The sequence below is a fragment of the Pseudomicrostroma glucosiphilum genome (genome assembly GCF_003144135.1).
Source record: "Pseudomicrostroma glucosiphilum strain MCA 4718 unplaced genomic scaffold BCV69scaffold_11, whole genome shotgun sequence".
Lineage (NCBI taxonomy): Eukaryota > Fungi > Basidiomycota > Exobasidiomycetes > Microstromatales > Microstromataceae > Microstroma > Microstroma glucosiphilum.
The window spans coordinates 1-17,676 of NW_020289923.1; the positions used below are offsets into that span (position 1 = coordinate 1).

The window sequence follows — 17,676 nt, forward strand, 5'->3', positions numbered from 1 at the left end:
CCACACCCTCGCACAAACACCACCACCACTACGACGACTCTGCCCTTCCACACCCTCGCACAAACACCACCACCACTACGACGACTCTGCCCTTCCACACCCTCGCACAAACACCACCACCACTACAACGACTCTGCCCTTCCACACCCTCGCACTAGAACTATAGCTGCCAATACTACTATGCCGTTCCACACCCTCGCACTAGAACTATAGCTGCCAATACTACTGAGCCGTTCCAGACATTCTCTCGCTGTCCTCTGAAGAACAAAGCCAAGCCGGTCAATGTTGAATATATCAGATGCTACTGAGTGATGCATCCCCTCGTCGCTGTTCATCCTGCCCCTCGCACGCTCGATCGTCAACTGTCGATGCAAATGGCCAGTGCGGTGTGGCTACTTGCAGAGCCCTCGCCAAGCGCTCAGTACAAGAAGATGTTCCATTTTGACTGAGCCGTTGGTTAGACATCATGTGCACGACCGACTACGTCCCTACAGCAATCGTCGAACGGCGCAAAAGCTAAGCAGTAGCATAATGAGCAAGGCGAACAGCTGAAGAGTCATCCCTGTATCGGGTCTTGCTACCTTTTGAGCCAGTCGACGCTATTGATGCCATGTTGCAACAGGACATACGACGCTGGCGTCAAGGGCTAGGACCTGGCTGGAGAGATGAGTGTAGTATTGTGGGCTACCTTTGCTGACGAGCCACGATAAGCGGTCGACCAGACCACTTTGCGTGAGTAGAGTTGCCGACCTGTCTTGACGCTCTCTCCGGATCCTCGGCACTGGCAAGACGTTGCGTTTCGGTCTCAAATCAGCTGCAATAATGGTGTGTGGAGACCATCAAAGTCGAAGCAGAGCTCCCATGGACGTCATAGACTGGGCTAGCAACTGCCTGGCTCTGAAGCGTTTCGAGCGTTGGTTGCAGTGCTTGCAAAGTAGGGCGACACCTGACATCTTGCATCTTTCTACGATGCCTGTGATGAGCGAGGCATGCACTGCCATCGATGATGAGCGTCACTAGGCGAGCGTTGCGCAGGACAATCAGAACTCACTTCAGCTGCAGAGAAGCTCGCTTGGCCCTTGGGCGGAGCTCGGGGTCCGGCACAGAGGCAGGCGTTCCTCCACCCGGTGTGCCGGGAAGTGTCGAGCCCCGCGCTTGCCGGTCTTTTCTGTTGCGCTACCGACTTCATTCCACAGATTCCAATAAGAGCTCTCACCATGGCACCACTGATCGTAGTGAGTAACAGTGACAGCGGCAATGACAACTCTTGCGCTTTCAGAGAGAGCTGACGTGGTGCGCTTGTCTCACAGCACCACCTCAACAATTCGCGATCCCAGCGCATTCTGTGGCTTCTGGAGGAGCTCAATGTCAACTACGAGATCAAACACTACAAGCGCGGACCCGATAGGCGAGCCCCAAAGTCTTTGCGAGATGTTCACCCGCTTGGCAAGAGCCCCTTGATTACTACAGAGGAAGGCAGGGTCATCGCTGAGAGTGGCACCATCTGTGGTGAGTGATGGGAAAGGGAATGTTAAGCGAACCATTCTCTCACGGCCGGCCTATCTCTTTGACCCTACCTCACTTCTAGAATACATCATCAAACGATATGCACCTTCCCCAGAGGCCTATCGTTCTTCGTTGAAGGAGGGATGGATTGACGACTCCTACTGGTCGCAATTCGCTGAGGCTTCGTTCATGCCGGCAGCAGTCATGAAGCTGGTATTCACCATTGTTCCTACACAGTCGCCCTTCTTGGTCCGTCCGCTAGTCTCTGCTATTTGCAATGGTGTGATCACTGGGTTCGTTGATCCAGGTGAGTGCGCAAGAGGACTATGGTAGCTCGCGCGCAGTGCCTGCTGATTGCTGACGCAGGTCATGACACCACTTCTCACAGAGCTTGCTAAACTCTTGAGCTTCGCATCGGGGGAATTGAAGGCAAAGGGCGGTCAATGGTTCGCAGGCGGGGACGCAGAAGGCAATCCAGTGAGCAAGGTGTACATCAATGCACGAAAAGGGCTCAACGATCGCTGACAACGTTCTTTCTCACCCACTTGGTTGTTGTCTAGACTCTGTAAGTGCAGCCACCAATGTGGATTCGCCATGATTGCGGACCGTTCCTGACCACTCTCCACTTCGTGCGCTCCTCTACGTCTTGCAGCGCCGACTTTCAAATGTTGTTCCCCGTCGAAGCAGCCGTGTACGGTGGCCGCATGCCTGCCTCATTCAGTTTCGAAGGGGATGGACGAGTCGTCAAGGAATGGATCGAGAAGGTGCACGCGAGGTGAGTCAAGCTGCTGAGCGAATATCAGCTGGCCACTGCAAGACCTCGATGAGCCTGCGGGACACCCGCTGATCCACAATTCGCTGACTCTCTGCGTTCCATGTAGACCTGCATACAAGCGAGCGCTCGAAAAAGGAGGACCCTACGATTATGCCTGATAGGCGGGGATGGTGATGACCCTTGCGGGTCGAAGGGGTCGAGGAGAAGTCTCAGGCAGTGTAGGACGCTCAGCGCCTTCTTGGCCCGCTCTTCCTCTCCCAGTGTCGGCCAAGGAAGAGATTCCGCCGGAAGCAATTGAAGTGTACTTGGTGTGGAAATGCATTATACATATGAGTCGGACAATGTCGACTCGCTATTCTCCTTTCTGCCCTTCCTTTTCCCTCCTTTCCTTCTCCTTGCCTTTTTCGAATCTCCTTCTCTCCACCCACATGCAGAACGGCAAGAAGACGAGGTTGACTCCTGACCATGCAAAGAGCACACCAAAGTATTGGCCTAGGAAGTGATTGGGCAGAATACCGTAGAGAATGATCTTGGTGGCCTGCACATTCTGGTAGAACGGGAATGCATAGCCCCAGCGGTAGAATGGCTGCATGATGTCTATCGGTAGGAAGGATGCCGTGAGATTGGTGATGATCCTGTTTGCAAAGGAGGGGTGTGAAGATGGCCACCAATACGTTAGCGCGAGTCCGATCGTTGTGTCCCATCCATTGCGCTACACCTCTTGAGAACTCACCAGAAGATCAAAAAGAAGGGGAAGAACTTGATGGTTACCAAGGAGATCATAGACTCCATAGCGAGCCCAAGAGCACTGAAGGAGGGGCATTACGGACGGAGCGATGAAAGCAGTGAGTCGACGTCAGTGTCGAATTTTTCGCCTGTACTGCACTGAGAAAATTACTCACAACAAAGTGACAAAGTTGAGCGCCCAAAAGACGACGAATCCAGCTCGGCCTACGTGGTCGTAGAGAGGCTCCTGGAAGGCTGCGTTGAGGCATGTGTACCACAGCGATAGGAAGAAGTACATAACAGTCACAGCGAGCAGTCTCAGCTTGATGAGAGACAAGAGCTTCAGTCGATTGTTGAGCCCCGAGAACATTCGGCCAAAGAAGGTCACCAGCGCAAAGTGGAACGTGAAAATCGTCTGCGGCGGGGACAAAGAAATGCAAGTGAGCGGTAGGATACTTCACCCTCGCAACGGTCCGTTGTAGCGTACTCACCACGTAGATGAGTCCAGCCTCCATGGGTGCGGCACTAGCCCACGCAGTAATGGGACTGACGTCGTACTGAAAGAAACTAAAAGCCGTACCTAGGGCAGCTGGTGCAGCGGTGGTCACTGCCGCTGCGTTGGTGTTGCCACACAAGAACTGGGCAGTGGCAGCCTGTGAAGCAGCGTAGACGCCGTCGTGGACATTTTCAGAGAGCAGCGAAGACAGGAAGAGCAAGACGATTTGGTAGAAGCGAGCACCGGCAAAGTAGATTCCGACCGAGCCGGTCGGGTCGTAAGTGGTGACGCCGTTTTGTACGGCGTCCGTCCAGGCAGTGGTAGCGTTGCCAAAGATTACGACTGCTCCCCAGGGACCCGAGTGTCTGACAGCCTCCATGACCTGCTCGTATCCGCCGGGGTACTTAGTCGTGGGGTCGACGATTTCATACGTCAGGTGAGGCCCAGACGCCGCGGTAATGGAAGCCAGGATGGCCGAAACTCGTGGGCCGACGAGTGCTGAGGATCCCGAGGCAATCGAATCGAAGTCGACGACGTCAATGTGCAGACGCGGAAAGTAATACTCTTGAAGCAGCGTCGATCCCCAGAAGATTGGCAAGACACACCTAGAGGACAGGGTTAAGCCCAATGGCTCGCATCAGCGACTGAATCGCTCTGCCACCTTCAAGAAAGACGCCTCACTCACCATAGGATGATCGTCGTCAGCGCAAAGAAGAAGAGGAGTGGCTTCAGGAAAGCTTTCCGTTCGGATGCGATCTGCTTGTCGAAGATGGAAAAGTATCGTTGTTCCTCGGGAATAATGGGAAGATCGTTCCGAGCGTCACCCTCTGCATTGCTGGAAGACGACGCCTCTTCTTTGCCATTGTAAGGTGTTGACTTCTGCGGCCCACCTCCTTGGCTCAAGGGAGCGGCTGCACCAACATCCGAATGGTCTCGCTGCACCTCGGCGTGCACGGGCGCAGTGTTGTGATCGCTGTCCGTCGAAGTATGGGAGGGGGAAGACGTGGTGGCCGCGCTAGCCATGGCGAAGGAGTATACGGTTGCGAGTGTGGATACGACTGTCCAAAGCGTGCGTACAAGGTCAACGAGGTGCTGTGGAGACGAGGGGGGATGCGTTTCCTCTCTCGCCCCCCCAGCAGTCGTCGTGAGGCCGGCCGCCGGGGAAATTACGGCCGAAGTCCCATTCCGGCGATTTGGTAAAATTTCCCCAGCCAGGGTCCAAATGCCGCCGCGGATGACGTCGGCGAGCGGCTGGGCCCGTGCCGGTGGAAGGGGAGCGGCGGGCCAACCAACGGACTTAGTCTCTACTCACCCGAATTCTCAAGGGCTAGCGATGATGACCTTTCCATCGGTCACTTCACGCTCCTCTTGTCCTCTACAACAACTTCGAGTCGTGTCACATCAGGCTGGTCATCATGGCTAGCTCACAGTATCTGTCGTATTCAGACCCGGCACTGGCACAGGCCCGCAAAACCCACCTTAAATTCTTCTGCATCGCTTTTGCAGCCATCACGGTCCTGTCCCTTGGTCTCAATGCAGTCTATTGGGGCTCCTACTTTCGACAGGAGGAAAACGCTTACCGCCTAACGGTCCGTCTGATCGATCTCGATAGTCAGGCGTATGGCAACGGCGGTGGTGCTGTTTTGGGACCTGCCGTGATTCAGGCGAGTCAGCAGAATATCGCAGCCAATCCACATTACCACCTCGGATGGCAGATTGAGGAGAACCTCGAACGATTCAGCCTGGCAGCAACCGGCGCGCCTGCCAATGTCAGCACAAGGGGTATCGATCCCGATCAGTACGCCCGAGACCTCGTCAACAATCAAGAGTGAGTATCACTCCCGGCCGTCCTGACCTCCTTCCGCTCTTAGTGGCACGGAGGGTCAGATGTGACTCGAGATGCTCTCGCTGACTGTCCGCCATATCCGATCGTCTCCTACAGTGTGTTTGGTGTTGTTCTGATCCGTGCTAACGCGACTTCCGCGGCAATTGCAGCGTACGAGCAAGGGCTGACAGACTATGAGCCTCAAGGCGCAATGGCCTTCTATTACGAACAGGCGCGTAATTTCTATACCGAGGAGTGAGTGTCATATTGACGTCAAGAAGTTTTTGTATCGAGAAGACGATTGCTGACCATCCATTGTATCATCACAAACACAGCCAATATGTCTCCTTCCATACCACCCGCCTTCTGTCTGCGGCAATAGGTCAAGCTACTCAGCAGCTCACAGCTCGGACTCTCGGCACCGCTGCCGCGGCGGCAGGAGGCTTCGACTTCACCGGTCTCTGTCCCAATGGTGGAGCTACGGTGCCTGCGCTGGGCGCAGCGACGACGACGTCGGCTATCCCCATCAACTCGCCATTTTGGTACTCTACCTACAACCTGCATCCCTTTGACCAATTCGCAGCTACTGCGTGTACTACTGCCGGCGCCATCTATCTGATCATCTTCACCTTCTTCAGTGAGTAGGCGTTGTGCAAGACCCTCTTTCATGGAAGGCTATGCACGTATGGGCAGGGCATCTGACTGACAATTGCCCATTCTGCTTTACTTCTCGCGTCATGTTATTCTTCGCAGTTGGTCTGTTCTTCAAAAACACCTTCGACGGGCTGCATCCCAAGCTCACTGTTGCTTCCGAGGTCCTGATGAGGATCATGGTGCCCATGGCTGGTTACTTCTGGATTTCGTTGATGTATAGCCTGGTGTCCTTGGCATTCAAGGTGACCTTCAATCGCTACTATGGACGCGTCGGCTTCTTCATCTACTGGATGCTGAACTGGGTCACACAGATGGGACTGGGCTACACCATGGAGTTCGTCCTGTTGGCCTTTGGGCCTCTAATCTTCCCCTTCTTCCTTCTGGTATGGGTCATATTCAACGTGAGTCCAGTCTTCCTTGACTTGGCGGATATCGACCACTTCTGGTCGTACGGCTTTGTGCTTCCGGTCTGGAACAACGTGGACGCGTCCAAGTCCCTCATCTTCGGGACAAAGAATCATCTGGGTCAGGACTTTGGAGTATGCCTCGGCTGGATGTTCTTCTCGATGGCAGGAATCATGGTCATCACTATTCGCCGGAAGGGCAAGGCGATGAACGAGGCAAGCCGCGAACGTAGAGAGATCATCAACCGAGTGCGGCATGGTCAGCTGGAGAAAGTGGGACAGGCTGGCGGGAAGGACGGTAGAGGTGCCGTCTAGACTGGCGGCAGCAACGTCCCTGCGTCGATCTGCGCTGGTAGTCGGCGCACGCCTTGTACCCCCGGCGCTCGTCCTTTGGCGCAGATGCGCCTCTTCATGTCCCTTCGTATCTCTGACAAGTGTGTACTTTAGACCATCCCTCTGTCGCTTGAATGTAAGCCAAGCTTCCCTGTCTTTGGGGATGACACCCAGATCGTCTGTACCAATGACGCTGCCTCTTTCCGCCCTGAGTCCATGCACGCGAGCGGAGCTTGGAGCCCACGCCGAGATTAGAACGGCAATGGACCATCGTGCGGTGAGGCATGTGATTCGCACCTCGTATCTTTGCAGATAGACTCTTTGCCGCTTGCAAGGCCCATCACCTTACTACAATCTCTTCATCCGATAAAGGCTACGCTCCATTGCCAAGCCGCCGGTACCTGTGCCTCTTCGTTCATACGCAGCACGGCAAGCCACGTAGGAAGAAAGAGAGCATTCACAGAGGCATCAAGCACTGCCACCAGCTACGCCAGAAGACGAGGTGAGGCACCTTGATCTAGTGCTCGCCCAGTCCATCCAACAGCCATGGTAAGTGCTCATCACCGGAGACGTGCCAGGATAGTCATGTGCAATCAGATCGTCTGAACTTCTGCCGCTCTCTCCGCCTCTTTCGTGGTCTCAGACGACGACAAAGCACGCTCACATGGATGAGTCGGCCATCCTCGACAAGCCCAACGACCTCTCTACCTCTCCCCCACCTCGGGGCTCACCGATGCCCCCAGCGGCCTCGCTCGGCTCCGTCTCTGCGGGACCCTCTTCCGATGCTCCATCTGTTCACTCTAATGCTACTACAGCAGCCTCAATGGCCTCCCCTTCCTCCTCTTCCGCCCCCAACCAGGTGACGGCTCCTCCCCCAGAGGTGGAAGCTACTCTGTCCAAGCTCACAGCCCACAAGAATGTGACGGGGTGCTTGGTCCTGACGCGGCCAGATGCATTGATCATCCGTGCTGGAGGAAGAGACTTTGAGCCCAGTGGACCTGGTGCTCACGATCGAAGCGAGAGACTGAGGCGGGTGGTGCGAATGGTCAAAAGCGCCGTAGAGGGCTTGGGTGCGAGCGTGGGAGAAGTAGACGAGGGTGTGAGTACCGGAGAAGGTCCCACGCTCACTGAACCGCAAGCAGCTGACGGCGTGTTGCTCTGGTCGGCGATGCCTTTGCCTCTCTTCTCGCCGCGCAGGATGAGTTGAGCTTCCTCAGGATCAGGACGAAGCAGTACGAGATGATGATCTCGCCAAGTGAGTCCTATATGGGCTCGCCAGCCGTCAGGACAGGGGTGGAACGCGTGTTCTGACCATCTGCTCCACCCGATTCTTGCTCTGTACGACAGGCGAAAAGTATCTTCTAGTGGTATTGCAGGATCCGTCCATCACACCATGATTGCAAGAAGAGCGCTCATTACAGTCTATATAGTTCGTTGACGCCGACTGTACAAAGGAGACCGACGATACCCGGCGATCAGGATCAGGATCTTAACAGGCCCTTGTACTTCTCATACCATGACATTTGCTGTCAGACCAGTACCACTGAGCAGCCCAATCAATTGTCTGTGCTTTGTGTTCCTTTGTATTGACTTGCTGCTCGCTGTCCGTCTCCAATGAGCCCCCCCTATGAGGCGATCTTGCGGAGCAAGGTCAGCTGCCGCATAGCCATGTACAGAGGCGCAGGCAGCAGCGCACGCGTCGCGCCCCGCGAGAACAAATTGGCCGAAGTGCGGCGTGTCAGCCTGGGCGGCGGCGGCTCCTCTGCGTCAGGCAAGGACCAACACCTTGACCATCACCACCACCACCATCATCATCTTCTGCATCTGCTCCTGCTCAGCATACTCTCCCACCACGCAGTCACACGTCTCCTCTGCAATCGATTGCTCCCAAGATGGCGCCGTCCATTGACGTCGCGTCATCGTCTAGCTCGTCGGACCTCAACCCTCTGCCGAAGACGATGGCTACGCCCATGAGGAAACGCAAAGTGCCAGGGCATGACGAGGCACCACCGTCCTCCTTCGCCGACACACTCAAGAAGCTCAAGGAAGAGGCTGATGCCGTGGCAGGAGCAGTCGTCGACGAGGAAAGCAAGTGGCCGCGACCAGTCCTGGAGCCCATCATCCCGGAGGAAGATGAGATCACCTTCCAGCAAATCGATTGCGAGGAGCACCAATTCCCTGGCTCAGCGCCCACTGTTCGCATCTACGGTGTCACCAAAGAAGGTCACTCTGTACTGGTCCATGTCAACTCCTTCCTGCCATACTTCTTCATTGCTGCCCCTCGCGGCTTTCGCCCAGCTGACTGCACCGATTTTACCAACCATCTCAATTCCCTCTTCGGATCGTCCTCTGCCAACGCCGCGAGGGCAGTAGAAGCCACCGAGATGGTAGCTCGCAAGTCACTCATGGAGTACAGGGGCGATGAAGACGTTGCCTTTGTCAAGATCACATGTGGGGAGATTAGGGCACTGCAGAGGATCAGGGGGTCCATGGAGCGAGGCGAGGTCTCCTTCCGGGACATGATGAGCGCAGGAGACAGCGTCTTGACGTACGAGAACATCGCCTACACTCTGCGATTCATGATCGATCACAAGATTGTTGGGATGAACTGGCTGACGCTCAAGGCAAATCAATATCATCTTCGAGAGGACTCACGCAAGCTTTCCCTTTGTCAAATCGAGGCAGATTGCCCCGCAGAGGCGATCATCTCCCACGCGCCTGAAGGCGAATGGTCAGATGTAGCTCCTCTTCGAATCCTGTCATTCGACATTGAATGTGCTGGCAGGAAAGGTATCTTTCCCGATGCCACAATTGATCCAGTCATTCAGATTGGGTGCATGGTGACCAGACAAGGAGAATCAACGCCCTTTGTCAGGACCATCTTCACACTCAACACCTGTGCCACCATCGTCGGCTCCCATGTGCAGTCCTTCGATTCGGAAACCAAGATGCTAGAGTCTTGGGCAGACTTCGTGAGGACCATCGATCCAGACGTAGTCGTGGGCTACAATATCGCCAACTTCGATTTCCCTTACCTCCTCGACAGAGCCAAGACGCTGAAGAGTGCCAAATTCCCCTATCTGGGCAGAGAAAGAGGCACTCGAACAGAGGCAAAAGATACCCACTTCTCTTCGAAGGCGTACGGTACCCGTGACTCCAAGAACACCGAATTGCAAGGCCGACTGCAGCTCGATATGCTGCAAGTGATGCAACGAGATCACAAATTGCGAAGCTACTCACTCAATAGCGTCTCTTTCGAGTTCCTTGGGGAACAGAAGGAGGATGTGCATCACTCGCTGATCACTGAGCTCCAGAACGGTGGACCCGAGTCGCGAAGGAGACTGGCTGTGTATTGTCTCAAAGATGCCTACCTTCCCCAACGCTTGATGGACAAGCTTATGTGCTTCATCAACTACGTAGAGATGGCTAGGGTCACGGGCGTCCCGTTCAACTACCTGCTCTCACGCGGGCAGCAGATCAAGGTCATCTCCCAGCTCTTCCGCAAGGCGATGGAGGACGGCTATCTGGTACCGTCCATGAAGAGTGAAGGTTCAGACGAGGCTTACGAAGGAGCCACGGTGCTGGAGCCTCAGGCTGGCTACTATGACAAGCCCGTGGCGACGCTGGATTTCGCCTCTCTGTATCCTTCGATCATGATGGCTCACAATCTCTGCTACACCACGTTGCTGCAAAAGACCACAATCGATAGACTCGGGCTCAAGAAGGACGTAGACTACGTCCTCACGCCCAACAACAACTACTTTGTCAAGGCTGAGAAGCGCAAAGGTCTGCTGCCGACCGTTCTCGAGGACTTGCTCAGCGCCCGTAAAAGAGCTAAAGCTGATTTGAAGAAGGAGACGGATCCCTTCAAGAGAGCCGTGCTTGATGGTCGTCAGTTGGCTCTGAAAATCTCAGCCAACTCCGTATATGGTTTCACGGGAGCCACCATCGGAAAGCTGCCCTGTCTAGAGATCTCAATGTCAGTCACAGCCTATGGTCGACAGATGATCGAATCTACAAAGGCTCACGTGGAAGCGCGCTACACCATCGCCAATGGATACGAGCACGACGCGGAGGTCATTTACGGAGATACGGACTCTGTGATGGTCAAGTTCGGTGTCAGCGACCTGAAGAGGTGTATGGATCTGGGAGCCGAGGCCGCTGGAGAGGTCAGCAAGACCTTCATCAAACCCATCAAGCTCGAGTTCGAGAAGGTCTACTACCCGTATCTGCTCATCAGCAAGAAACGATATGCTGGTCTGTACTGGACCAGGCCTGACCGCTACGACAAGATGGACACCAAGGGTATTGAGACTGTCCGACGAGACAATTGCCGTCTGGTGCAGAGTGTCATTGACACGAGTCTCCGTAAGATGCTCATTGACCGGGACGTGGTGGGTGCAGAAGAGTACGTCAAGCGGGTGATCCAAGATCTTCTGCAGAACAAAGTGGACATGTCGCAGCTTGTCATTACAAAAGCTCTTTCGAAAGCTGATTATGCGGGCAAACAAGCTCACGTAGAATTGGCAGAGAGGATGCGCAAGAGAGATGCTGGTAGTGCACCGGCCCTAGGTGATCGAGTGGCCTATGTCATCATCAAGGGCGCTAAAGGAGCTGCCGCCTACGAGAAGTCCGAAGACCCCCTGTTCGTACTGGAGAACAACATTCCGATCGACACAAGGTACTATCTGGAGAATCAGCTGAGCAAGCCGCTGATGAGGATCTTTGAGCCGATCATGGGTTCTCGCTCCAGCTCTTTGCTCAATGGAGATCATACTCGCTCCGTTGTTCAGGCCTCGTCATCCGTAGGCTCGCTGATGAAGTTTGCTGTCAAGACGGCGCAATGTCTGGGCTGCCGAACGCCGCTGAAGGATCCGATGTCGGCGGTGTGTCCGAATTGCAAGCCTCGGCTGAGCGAGATCTACTATGGCAAGCTGAGCCAAGCCTCAGCGTTTGAAGTCGAATTCGCACGCCTTTGGGTTTGCTGCCAACGATGTCAGAGCTCGCTGGCTAGCGATGTCATTTGCACGAACAAGGACTGCCCGATCTTCTTTAAGAGGAAGAGGGCGCAGAAGGATGTGGAAGACGCGGTCAAGCAGTTGAGCCGTTTTGACACGACATGGTAGGGAAGGAGGTCGCCAAGTTGTAGCGGTAGGCGCAGAGGTTTGCAGAGCAGAAATGATTGCGGTATCCTTCCTCGCCTTCTCGTTCGAGATCAGTCTGTATCCTCTCAAACGCCAAGAACTCTCAAGCTACCGTCTACCAGTTCTGCGTGGGTGTGTGCTTGAGTGCCCTGCTTTACTTTTCTTGTGCTTCCGATCCGATGATTTTCGGAAAGGGTCGAGGCCAAATTCTGGGGTGCATTGCAATGGCGAAGCGAGGCTTCTTGTACTGTACTAATCACACCTACCGCAATCGCAGCATCATCTATCCAGCATCTTCTCGCCTCATAGGGAGACCTAAACCGTCATCTTGCGCTGCTCTACCATTAGAGCCACCACCGCCATCCTCTGGCGCCACGATCCGAAACGCGCCTCCTAGACCACTTTCTATCCTCTCCGGGCCGGGCTCTCGTCATTCTTCCACCCCCGCTTTGACCTCCTTCCCTCCTTGTACACTTGACTTTTAACATTTGCCTCTTCCCAATGATGGACGAGTAGATCTGTTATCTAACAGCCAAGCCCGGGCATCAAGCTCCTCATATCGGATCAGCCATCGCCGCCGCTGCCGAGGGCCGCCGAAGAAGAGCCTGTGTTCCGAAGATGGGCGAGGAGGGCCCCGACTCTCTCCCCTCTGCCTTGGCCCAGACTCTGCGCCTCGATTCCTATGGAGATGCAATCCAGAGAGCCTATGAGACGGAGAAAGAACACGAGAGTCAGATCGGGAGACCGCTAAAGGTATGTTGGTGGCTCAAGAAGATGAGCGCCACCTTACCTCGCCATGCTGACCCAAGTTCGTTTTCGCAGCCGCTTCCTTCAACTCACCATGCCACCTTTGGCAACAATTCCGCCCGGACGGTGTCATCCCATAGTAGTGATAGTGGTGGAGGTGCCGCTTCCCTTGCAGACGAAGGCGAAGGAGGTCGTGAAGCCGAATGGGAAACCAAGACGACGGCCCCCACCTCGCCGGCCCCGTCTTCGCCCCCAAGTGTTTCCATGCCGAGGTGTCAACCTCTCCACCAAGGAATGCCCAGGCCACTCTCAGAGACCTCTGAAACTTCTAGAGAGAAGGAGCTGTTTCGTTTCGCCCGAGGCCATGGCGACTACCTCAGTGCAAGGAGGACTTCTCCTGCAGCCGTCTCGCAGAGAGACTTGAGAATGCTTCTACCGTACTGGCCAAGGCAAGGAGTCTCTCAGGAAGTGGCTCTCCTCAACGCTAGTGGAGAAGCCGGAACCTCTCACTTGAGTGACATGGAGGCACAGGCTCGCCTTTTTGCGCAAGAGAGGAGCTCAACGCGAAGCCCTCGTCCATCCTTCTCTTCCGCGGCAAAGAGCCATCAACACTCTTCCAGGCACGGCGACAGGTCGGGAAAATCTGCCGTTGATGAGGTCGACGAGATAGTCGAGTTCCATAGCGCTGTTAGTCCTCCCGCCAACCATAAGAAGTGGAAGAGCTCACGAAGCGCCTTGGAAGATCCTCATTACTTCGGAGGGTCCGGAATGCCCGACGTCACAGCTTCCTCTGGGCACGCACCAGACTCTCTCTACGATGATGGTCATCCAACGAGACTTGCTGCAGAGCCAGGGGCATGGCCAGCTGATGGGTCTGCAGACAAGCACGATGACGATGGCATTGAGCGCCCTGATGTCAGCTCCGCCTCCTTCAGAGCCTCGAGGCTCGTGGACGAGATCTACCCCACCAGTGCATCACAAGACGATGATCACGAACAAGACTGGCCGACACATGAGGGACGATGCGACCACCATCGTCGTGGTTCGTCTTGGTCACATCGCGGACGGCGGCGGCTGCGCTCGGAGGTCAAGCTGCGACTCAGCATACGTAGAGCTCAGAACGAATTCTGGTCCGATTTAGCTCTACTCGAGGCAGAGCAAGAGGAAGAGGAGCGACTGACAAAAGAGAAGCTGGCAATTGAGGCAGCCTCGGCGAAAGCTGCCGCTACCGAGGCAGATAAGAAGCGCCGAGAACGGACGTCCAGAGCGGAGAAGAGGGTACAGGCTCTTAAAGGAGGCAAGAACTCAGGCGCTGGGGGAGCTGGAAAGAAGCTGACTCTGGCAGATCTTCGCGCCAGGACAGCGGCAGCCTTCCAAGGTGGCGGCACTGCAAATGACAGTTCCAGTACCGCACCTGTTCCGCCACCTGTTCAAGTGCCATCTGGGTCCCCTCCTGGTCTCGGACTGTCACAGCAAGACACTTCGCCCCCAAGGTCAATGTCGACAGCAGCAAAGTCAGTTTGCTATGAAAGGTCCCTACAGACTTGCGAAGCTCCCTCTGGTCCCTTTCTCTTCCGATGCGATTCATCGACGACACGTGAGCTAGCGGCTGCTCGGCTCAAGCTTCAAGCTGTGCTGTCCAAGCCTTTCGACGACGTTGCCGAAGACCTTGACCTACCGTGCCTCACACAAGAGACGCGGGCCACTTGGGACAAAGGAGTGGCTGACAGGCAGTGCGTGATGATCAAAGCAAAAGCACCGATGGTATGGCCCGAAGAAGACAGGCCACGTGCCAAATTCACTGCAGGCACTGTCAGCAGTGCCATTCTGCAAAGAATGGGACAAAAGGTACCTGAGAATTGCAACCGTGCCAAGGACTTCATATTCAGCCCTTGGGACGATCTATCGAGTCCTACTGCGAGGGGCGACAAGGCACGAGATGCGTCTCCCCATGGCGACATCCGCGCAGGGAGCATTGACCCGGAGCGCGAGGGCAAACGAATCGTCTCAAAGGCAAAGGCAGGGCCGCCCGCGATGACGAGCGACACGACGTTTGCTGGTACGCGCCAGCGTAGCGCGCAACGCGGCGATATGTCAGGTTGTTCTCAATCAAAGGCCACTCAACCTTGTCCCCCCACATCTCCCTCCTTGCCCTCTGAGGTCTTCCTCCCCTTTCACGATCAACACTCTGCTTCATCTGCTCCATCGCCATCAACGACAACATCCCCTCAGCCGCCCAAGACGTCGCCGAGGATGTCGCGTCGCAAGAAGGCCAACATGAACAATATCCACCATCAGCTCAATTCTGCTCGCTGGACCACATCGCCTCCCACTGCCACCGCTTCTGCTCAGCAAAGTGGTGCATACATGGACTCACATCAAGAGGGCACCTCTACTCAAGGCAGATCCCTTACTTCGTCGGCGCTCTTCCCGGACGAGTACATCTGCCTCTTCTGCGAGTATGCCCTGTTCTATGGCACCAAACCCCTGTTGCTCAAAGCCTGTCGTCATCGCAAGAAAACAGTCAAGTGCAAAGCACAAGCAGAGGACAAGAAGAAGAGGCGAGAGGGCAAGGTGGCTGGCACTGTTTCCGGCCATAATACAGGAAACCACCATCATGATCATACTTGCACTCAGTGTGGGTGTGATATACCGCATCAAGCAACCAGGAGCAGTGGCAAGGAAGCTGCTTCTCATTCTTCACATCATCAGCTCGGGTCTCCTCCGGACAAAACGGCGAGGACCTCTGGATCTGCTACGTCTCCTCACCCAGCCGAGCTTGCGGAATCGTCTGCAAGCTCCGTTAGAAGCTGAGAGTTGCGCGGTGACATCGCGGCGACATCGAAGATGTAGTCAGAAAGCCGCCCAAGCACCTCGAGAGGTGTCCTATGAGACATCTATACCATTGCATCGCAGCAAGGGGGAGTCGCGGTTCCCACCTTGCGCTCGTCTCCTCTCCTTCATCATCGTTCCAGCATGTTCATATCCTCACACTCTCATTGCTCTCCATGTGCTCATATCATTAACGCCCAACATCATCCATCAATCAATGCTCGTGACAGTGTCATATACGCTCTGAGTGTTCATGTCTCCCTCTTCCGCCTCTCCTTGATGTTCATCCCGTCCCGCTGCAGTCCTCTTGAATCTTGCTCGCCGCCCTTTTTCATCTGCCCACTCTGCTCTTTCGCGCCCTTTCCTTCTTCCTGCTGTTTCCTCTTCTTCTCAATCTCCTCGCGCCGCCACTCCCTCCAAGCGCTATGAATTCTCTCTTCTTCCTGCTTCTCGAACTCTTCCTCTGTCATGCGAGGGGCAGCACCCCCTCGAGCTCCTGTGCCTGCAGCATTACCAGAGTCCTTGAAGGAGTCGACGTATCGCTCCTGCACGTCTTCTGCTGATCCCCAGCCTAGGGGCGCGCCCGAGTCGAGGGTGGTGAAGAGGGAGAGGGCAGAGGCGGCTGATCCGGAGGGCTGAGTGTGCATAAGAGATGAAGAGGATAAGAGTGTGAGTCGAAGCTTCGCCAGAGGGGGAGATGGTAACCTTTGTGCTCACCTTGTTGCCATCAAGATACCGTTCCTCAAGGGCAGCCCGCATCTGACTGGGCATCTGCTCTTCTTCACCATCATCGTCGTCGTCCTCCTCACCCCGGGCTCCACCGGCCAAGTCCATCTCTCCGGCGTGTACAAAGACCCATCCTCCGACCTTGTCTACCAGCCTGACCAATCTCCACATGCTCTCCTTGTCCTCGACTGCGAGCGTCTCGAAGCTGACGAGGGAAAAGTCGTCTATGATTTCGAGAATCTTCTCATTGAGCGAGGAGTAGCGGGCGCGATGTAGAAAGGTAGAGTGAGACTCCAAATACGGGGCCAGTTGGGCGGGGGAGGGGTCGGTGTAGAAGTCGAGTGGGAAGGCTGTTCACCGAGCGTGGGGGAAGGGTGGTAAGGCCATCAGCGTAAGTGAAGGATGTGGAGTCTGGGCTGCGTCTGCCTACTCACGCAGCTCTCCGCCTGATGCCTGTCCCAGCAAGTCAACCTTTGTGAGGACGTTGATGTGGGGCAGTTCCAGGCTGAGCATCGCCCTGAGGGAGAGGAGCAAGAGAGACACGTATCTAGAGGGGTCCAAGATATGTGACGAGTCGAGGAGGTGTAGAGCCACGAGCTGAGTAGAGTACAGACAAGTACAGGAGCCAAAGGGATCAGCACGCCCGTCACCCAAGAGACAGATTACTCGCCGCAATCTTGACGATGCTATCTCACCCGAAAGTCTGCCTGTTTCTCCAGTGTCCTGATGATCCTACCCAGACTGGGATGATTTGTGCTGATCTCCACTTGACCAGGCAAATCGAAGACGACGTATGCGTCCTCTCCCAGCTCTTTAAGCCGTGTAAGGAGCCAGTCGATGTTCTCCTCTAGGTATTCGATGCAGTACATCATGGCTCCATTGGGTCCCAGGTCGAGCTCCACCATGACATCTGGTACAGAAATGAGGCTGTTCACATCGATGGCGCAGGGATACGGCAGGTGAGAATTGGCAAAGTCGAGATTGACGATGTGTACATTGGGCCGCTTGAGGGCACCCAGGAATTGCTGCACGCCATTGCTGGGGTCGGTGAGGGAATGAGATACCCGGAGGTGTGAGCTGTCACTCTCACAGTCGTATGCTGTCGTCTAGCTGCCTGCCTCACCAGTACGTCGTCTTGCCAGACCCAGGAGAGCCGACCTAGGAGACACACAAGGGAAAGAGAGACGAGGTGAGTGGAGGCGATATTTCGATGGGATGTCATGGTGCTGCTCCAGCACGCCTCTGCAATGCTCACTACAATCTGACCAAAGGGCATGCTGCGGTGTCTGACTGCGGCAGCGCTGCACCCTCTACTCTACCACCTCTGTCTCGACGAGATCTTGTGCAAGGATTCGTCTGGCAGCATCGACCAGCGAAGCAGTGGTATATATGCGTAGCGGTAGCCGGGGGCCTTCCGAGGTGCAACAGCCATCTGCTCCTCTTTCCGCTTTCCGACTTTTTTCGGCTCCGCGCTCGTCTCCACGGACCAACTTTTAGGGGAAAGGCAG

The 17,676-nt window shown here is 55.3% G+C and overlaps 7 protein-coding genes across 7 annotated transcripts; 5 read left to right on the plus strand and 2 right to left on the minus strand.

Annotated features, from left to right (window-relative positions):
* The first annotated feature begins 1,210 nt into the window (after window positions 1-1,210).
* On the plus strand, window positions 1,211-2,825 carry BCV69DRAFT_261426 (hypothetical protein). The gene is made up of 7 exons (XM_025490697.1): window positions 1,211-1,235; window positions 1,311-1,509; window positions 1,589-1,813; window positions 1,895-1,983; window positions 2,067-2,071; window positions 2,159-2,281; window positions 2,388-2,825. Exons 1-7 carry the CDS (start codon window positions 1,218-1,220, stop codon window positions 2,437-2,439), a joined length of 711 nt encoding a protein of 236 aa, XP_025346507.1. The 5' UTR covers window positions 1,211-1,217; the 3' UTR covers window positions 2,440-2,825.
* BCV69DRAFT_283983 (hypothetical protein) lies at window positions 2,372-4,655 on the minus strand. The gene is made up of 5 exons (XM_025492886.1): window positions 4,189-4,655; window positions 3,499-4,108; window positions 3,184-3,422; window positions 3,015-3,089; window positions 2,372-2,916 (listed from the first exon to the last, which is right to left on the minus strand). The coding sequence occupies exons 1-5, from the start codon at window positions 4,524-4,526 to the stop codon at window positions 2,634-2,636; spliced, it is 1,545 nt and encodes a 514-aa protein (XP_025346508.1). The 5' UTR covers window positions 4,527-4,655; the 3' UTR covers window positions 2,372-2,633.
* A 63-nt stretch (window positions 4,656-4,718) lies between these two features.
* On the plus strand, window positions 4,719-6,892 carry BCV69DRAFT_283984 (hypothetical protein). The gene is made up of 4 exons (XM_025492887.1): window positions 4,719-5,331; window positions 5,446-5,583; window positions 5,664-5,965; window positions 6,082-6,892. Exons 1-4 carry the CDS (start codon window positions 4,919-4,921, stop codon window positions 6,699-6,701), a joined length of 1,473 nt encoding a protein of 490 aa, XP_025346509.1. The 5' UTR covers window positions 4,719-4,918; the 3' UTR covers window positions 6,702-6,892.
* Window positions 6,893-7,007: 115 nt separating this feature from the next.
* Window positions 7,008-8,298, plus strand: BCV69DRAFT_283985 (hypothetical protein). Its single transcript, XM_025492888.1, has 4 exons — window positions 7,008-7,268; window positions 7,363-7,818; window positions 7,917-7,974; window positions 8,067-8,298. The coding sequence occupies exons 1-4, from the start codon at window positions 7,266-7,268 to the stop codon at window positions 8,114-8,116; spliced, it is 567 nt and encodes a 188-aa protein (XP_025346510.1). The 5' UTR covers window positions 7,008-7,265; the 3' UTR covers window positions 8,117-8,298.
* Window positions 8,299-8,499: 201 nt separating this feature from the next.
* BCV69DRAFT_283987 (hypothetical protein) lies at window positions 8,500-12,101 on the plus strand. The gene has a single exon (XM_025492889.1). The coding sequence runs from the start codon at window positions 8,612-8,614 to the stop codon at window positions 11,843-11,845; it is 3,234 nt and encodes a 1,077-aa protein (XP_025346511.1). The 5' UTR covers window positions 8,500-8,611; the 3' UTR covers window positions 11,846-12,101.
* A 282-nt stretch (window positions 12,102-12,383) lies between these two features.
* BCV69DRAFT_313621 (hypothetical protein) lies at window positions 12,384-15,417 on the plus strand (the record flags this gene model as incomplete). Its single annotated transcript, XM_025495046.1, has 3 exons — window positions 12,384-12,616; window positions 12,686-15,248; window positions 15,323-15,417. Exons 1-3 carry the CDS (start codon window positions 12,482-12,484, stop codon window positions 15,415-15,417), a joined length of 2,793 nt encoding a protein of 930 aa, XP_025346512.1. The 5' UTR covers window positions 12,384-12,481.
* Window positions 15,362-17,530, minus strand: BCV69DRAFT_283988 (hypothetical protein). Its single transcript, XM_025492890.1, has 6 exons — window positions 17,427-17,530; window positions 17,292-17,326; window positions 16,864-17,206; window positions 16,603-16,765; window positions 16,160-16,518; window positions 15,362-16,077 (listed from the first exon to the last, which is right to left on the minus strand). Exons 1-6 carry the CDS (start codon window positions 17,442-17,444, stop codon window positions 15,694-15,696), a joined length of 1,302 nt encoding a protein of 433 aa, XP_025346513.1. The 5' UTR covers window positions 17,445-17,530; the 3' UTR covers window positions 15,362-15,693.
* Between the last annotated feature and the right edge of the window lie 146 nt (window positions 17,531-17,676).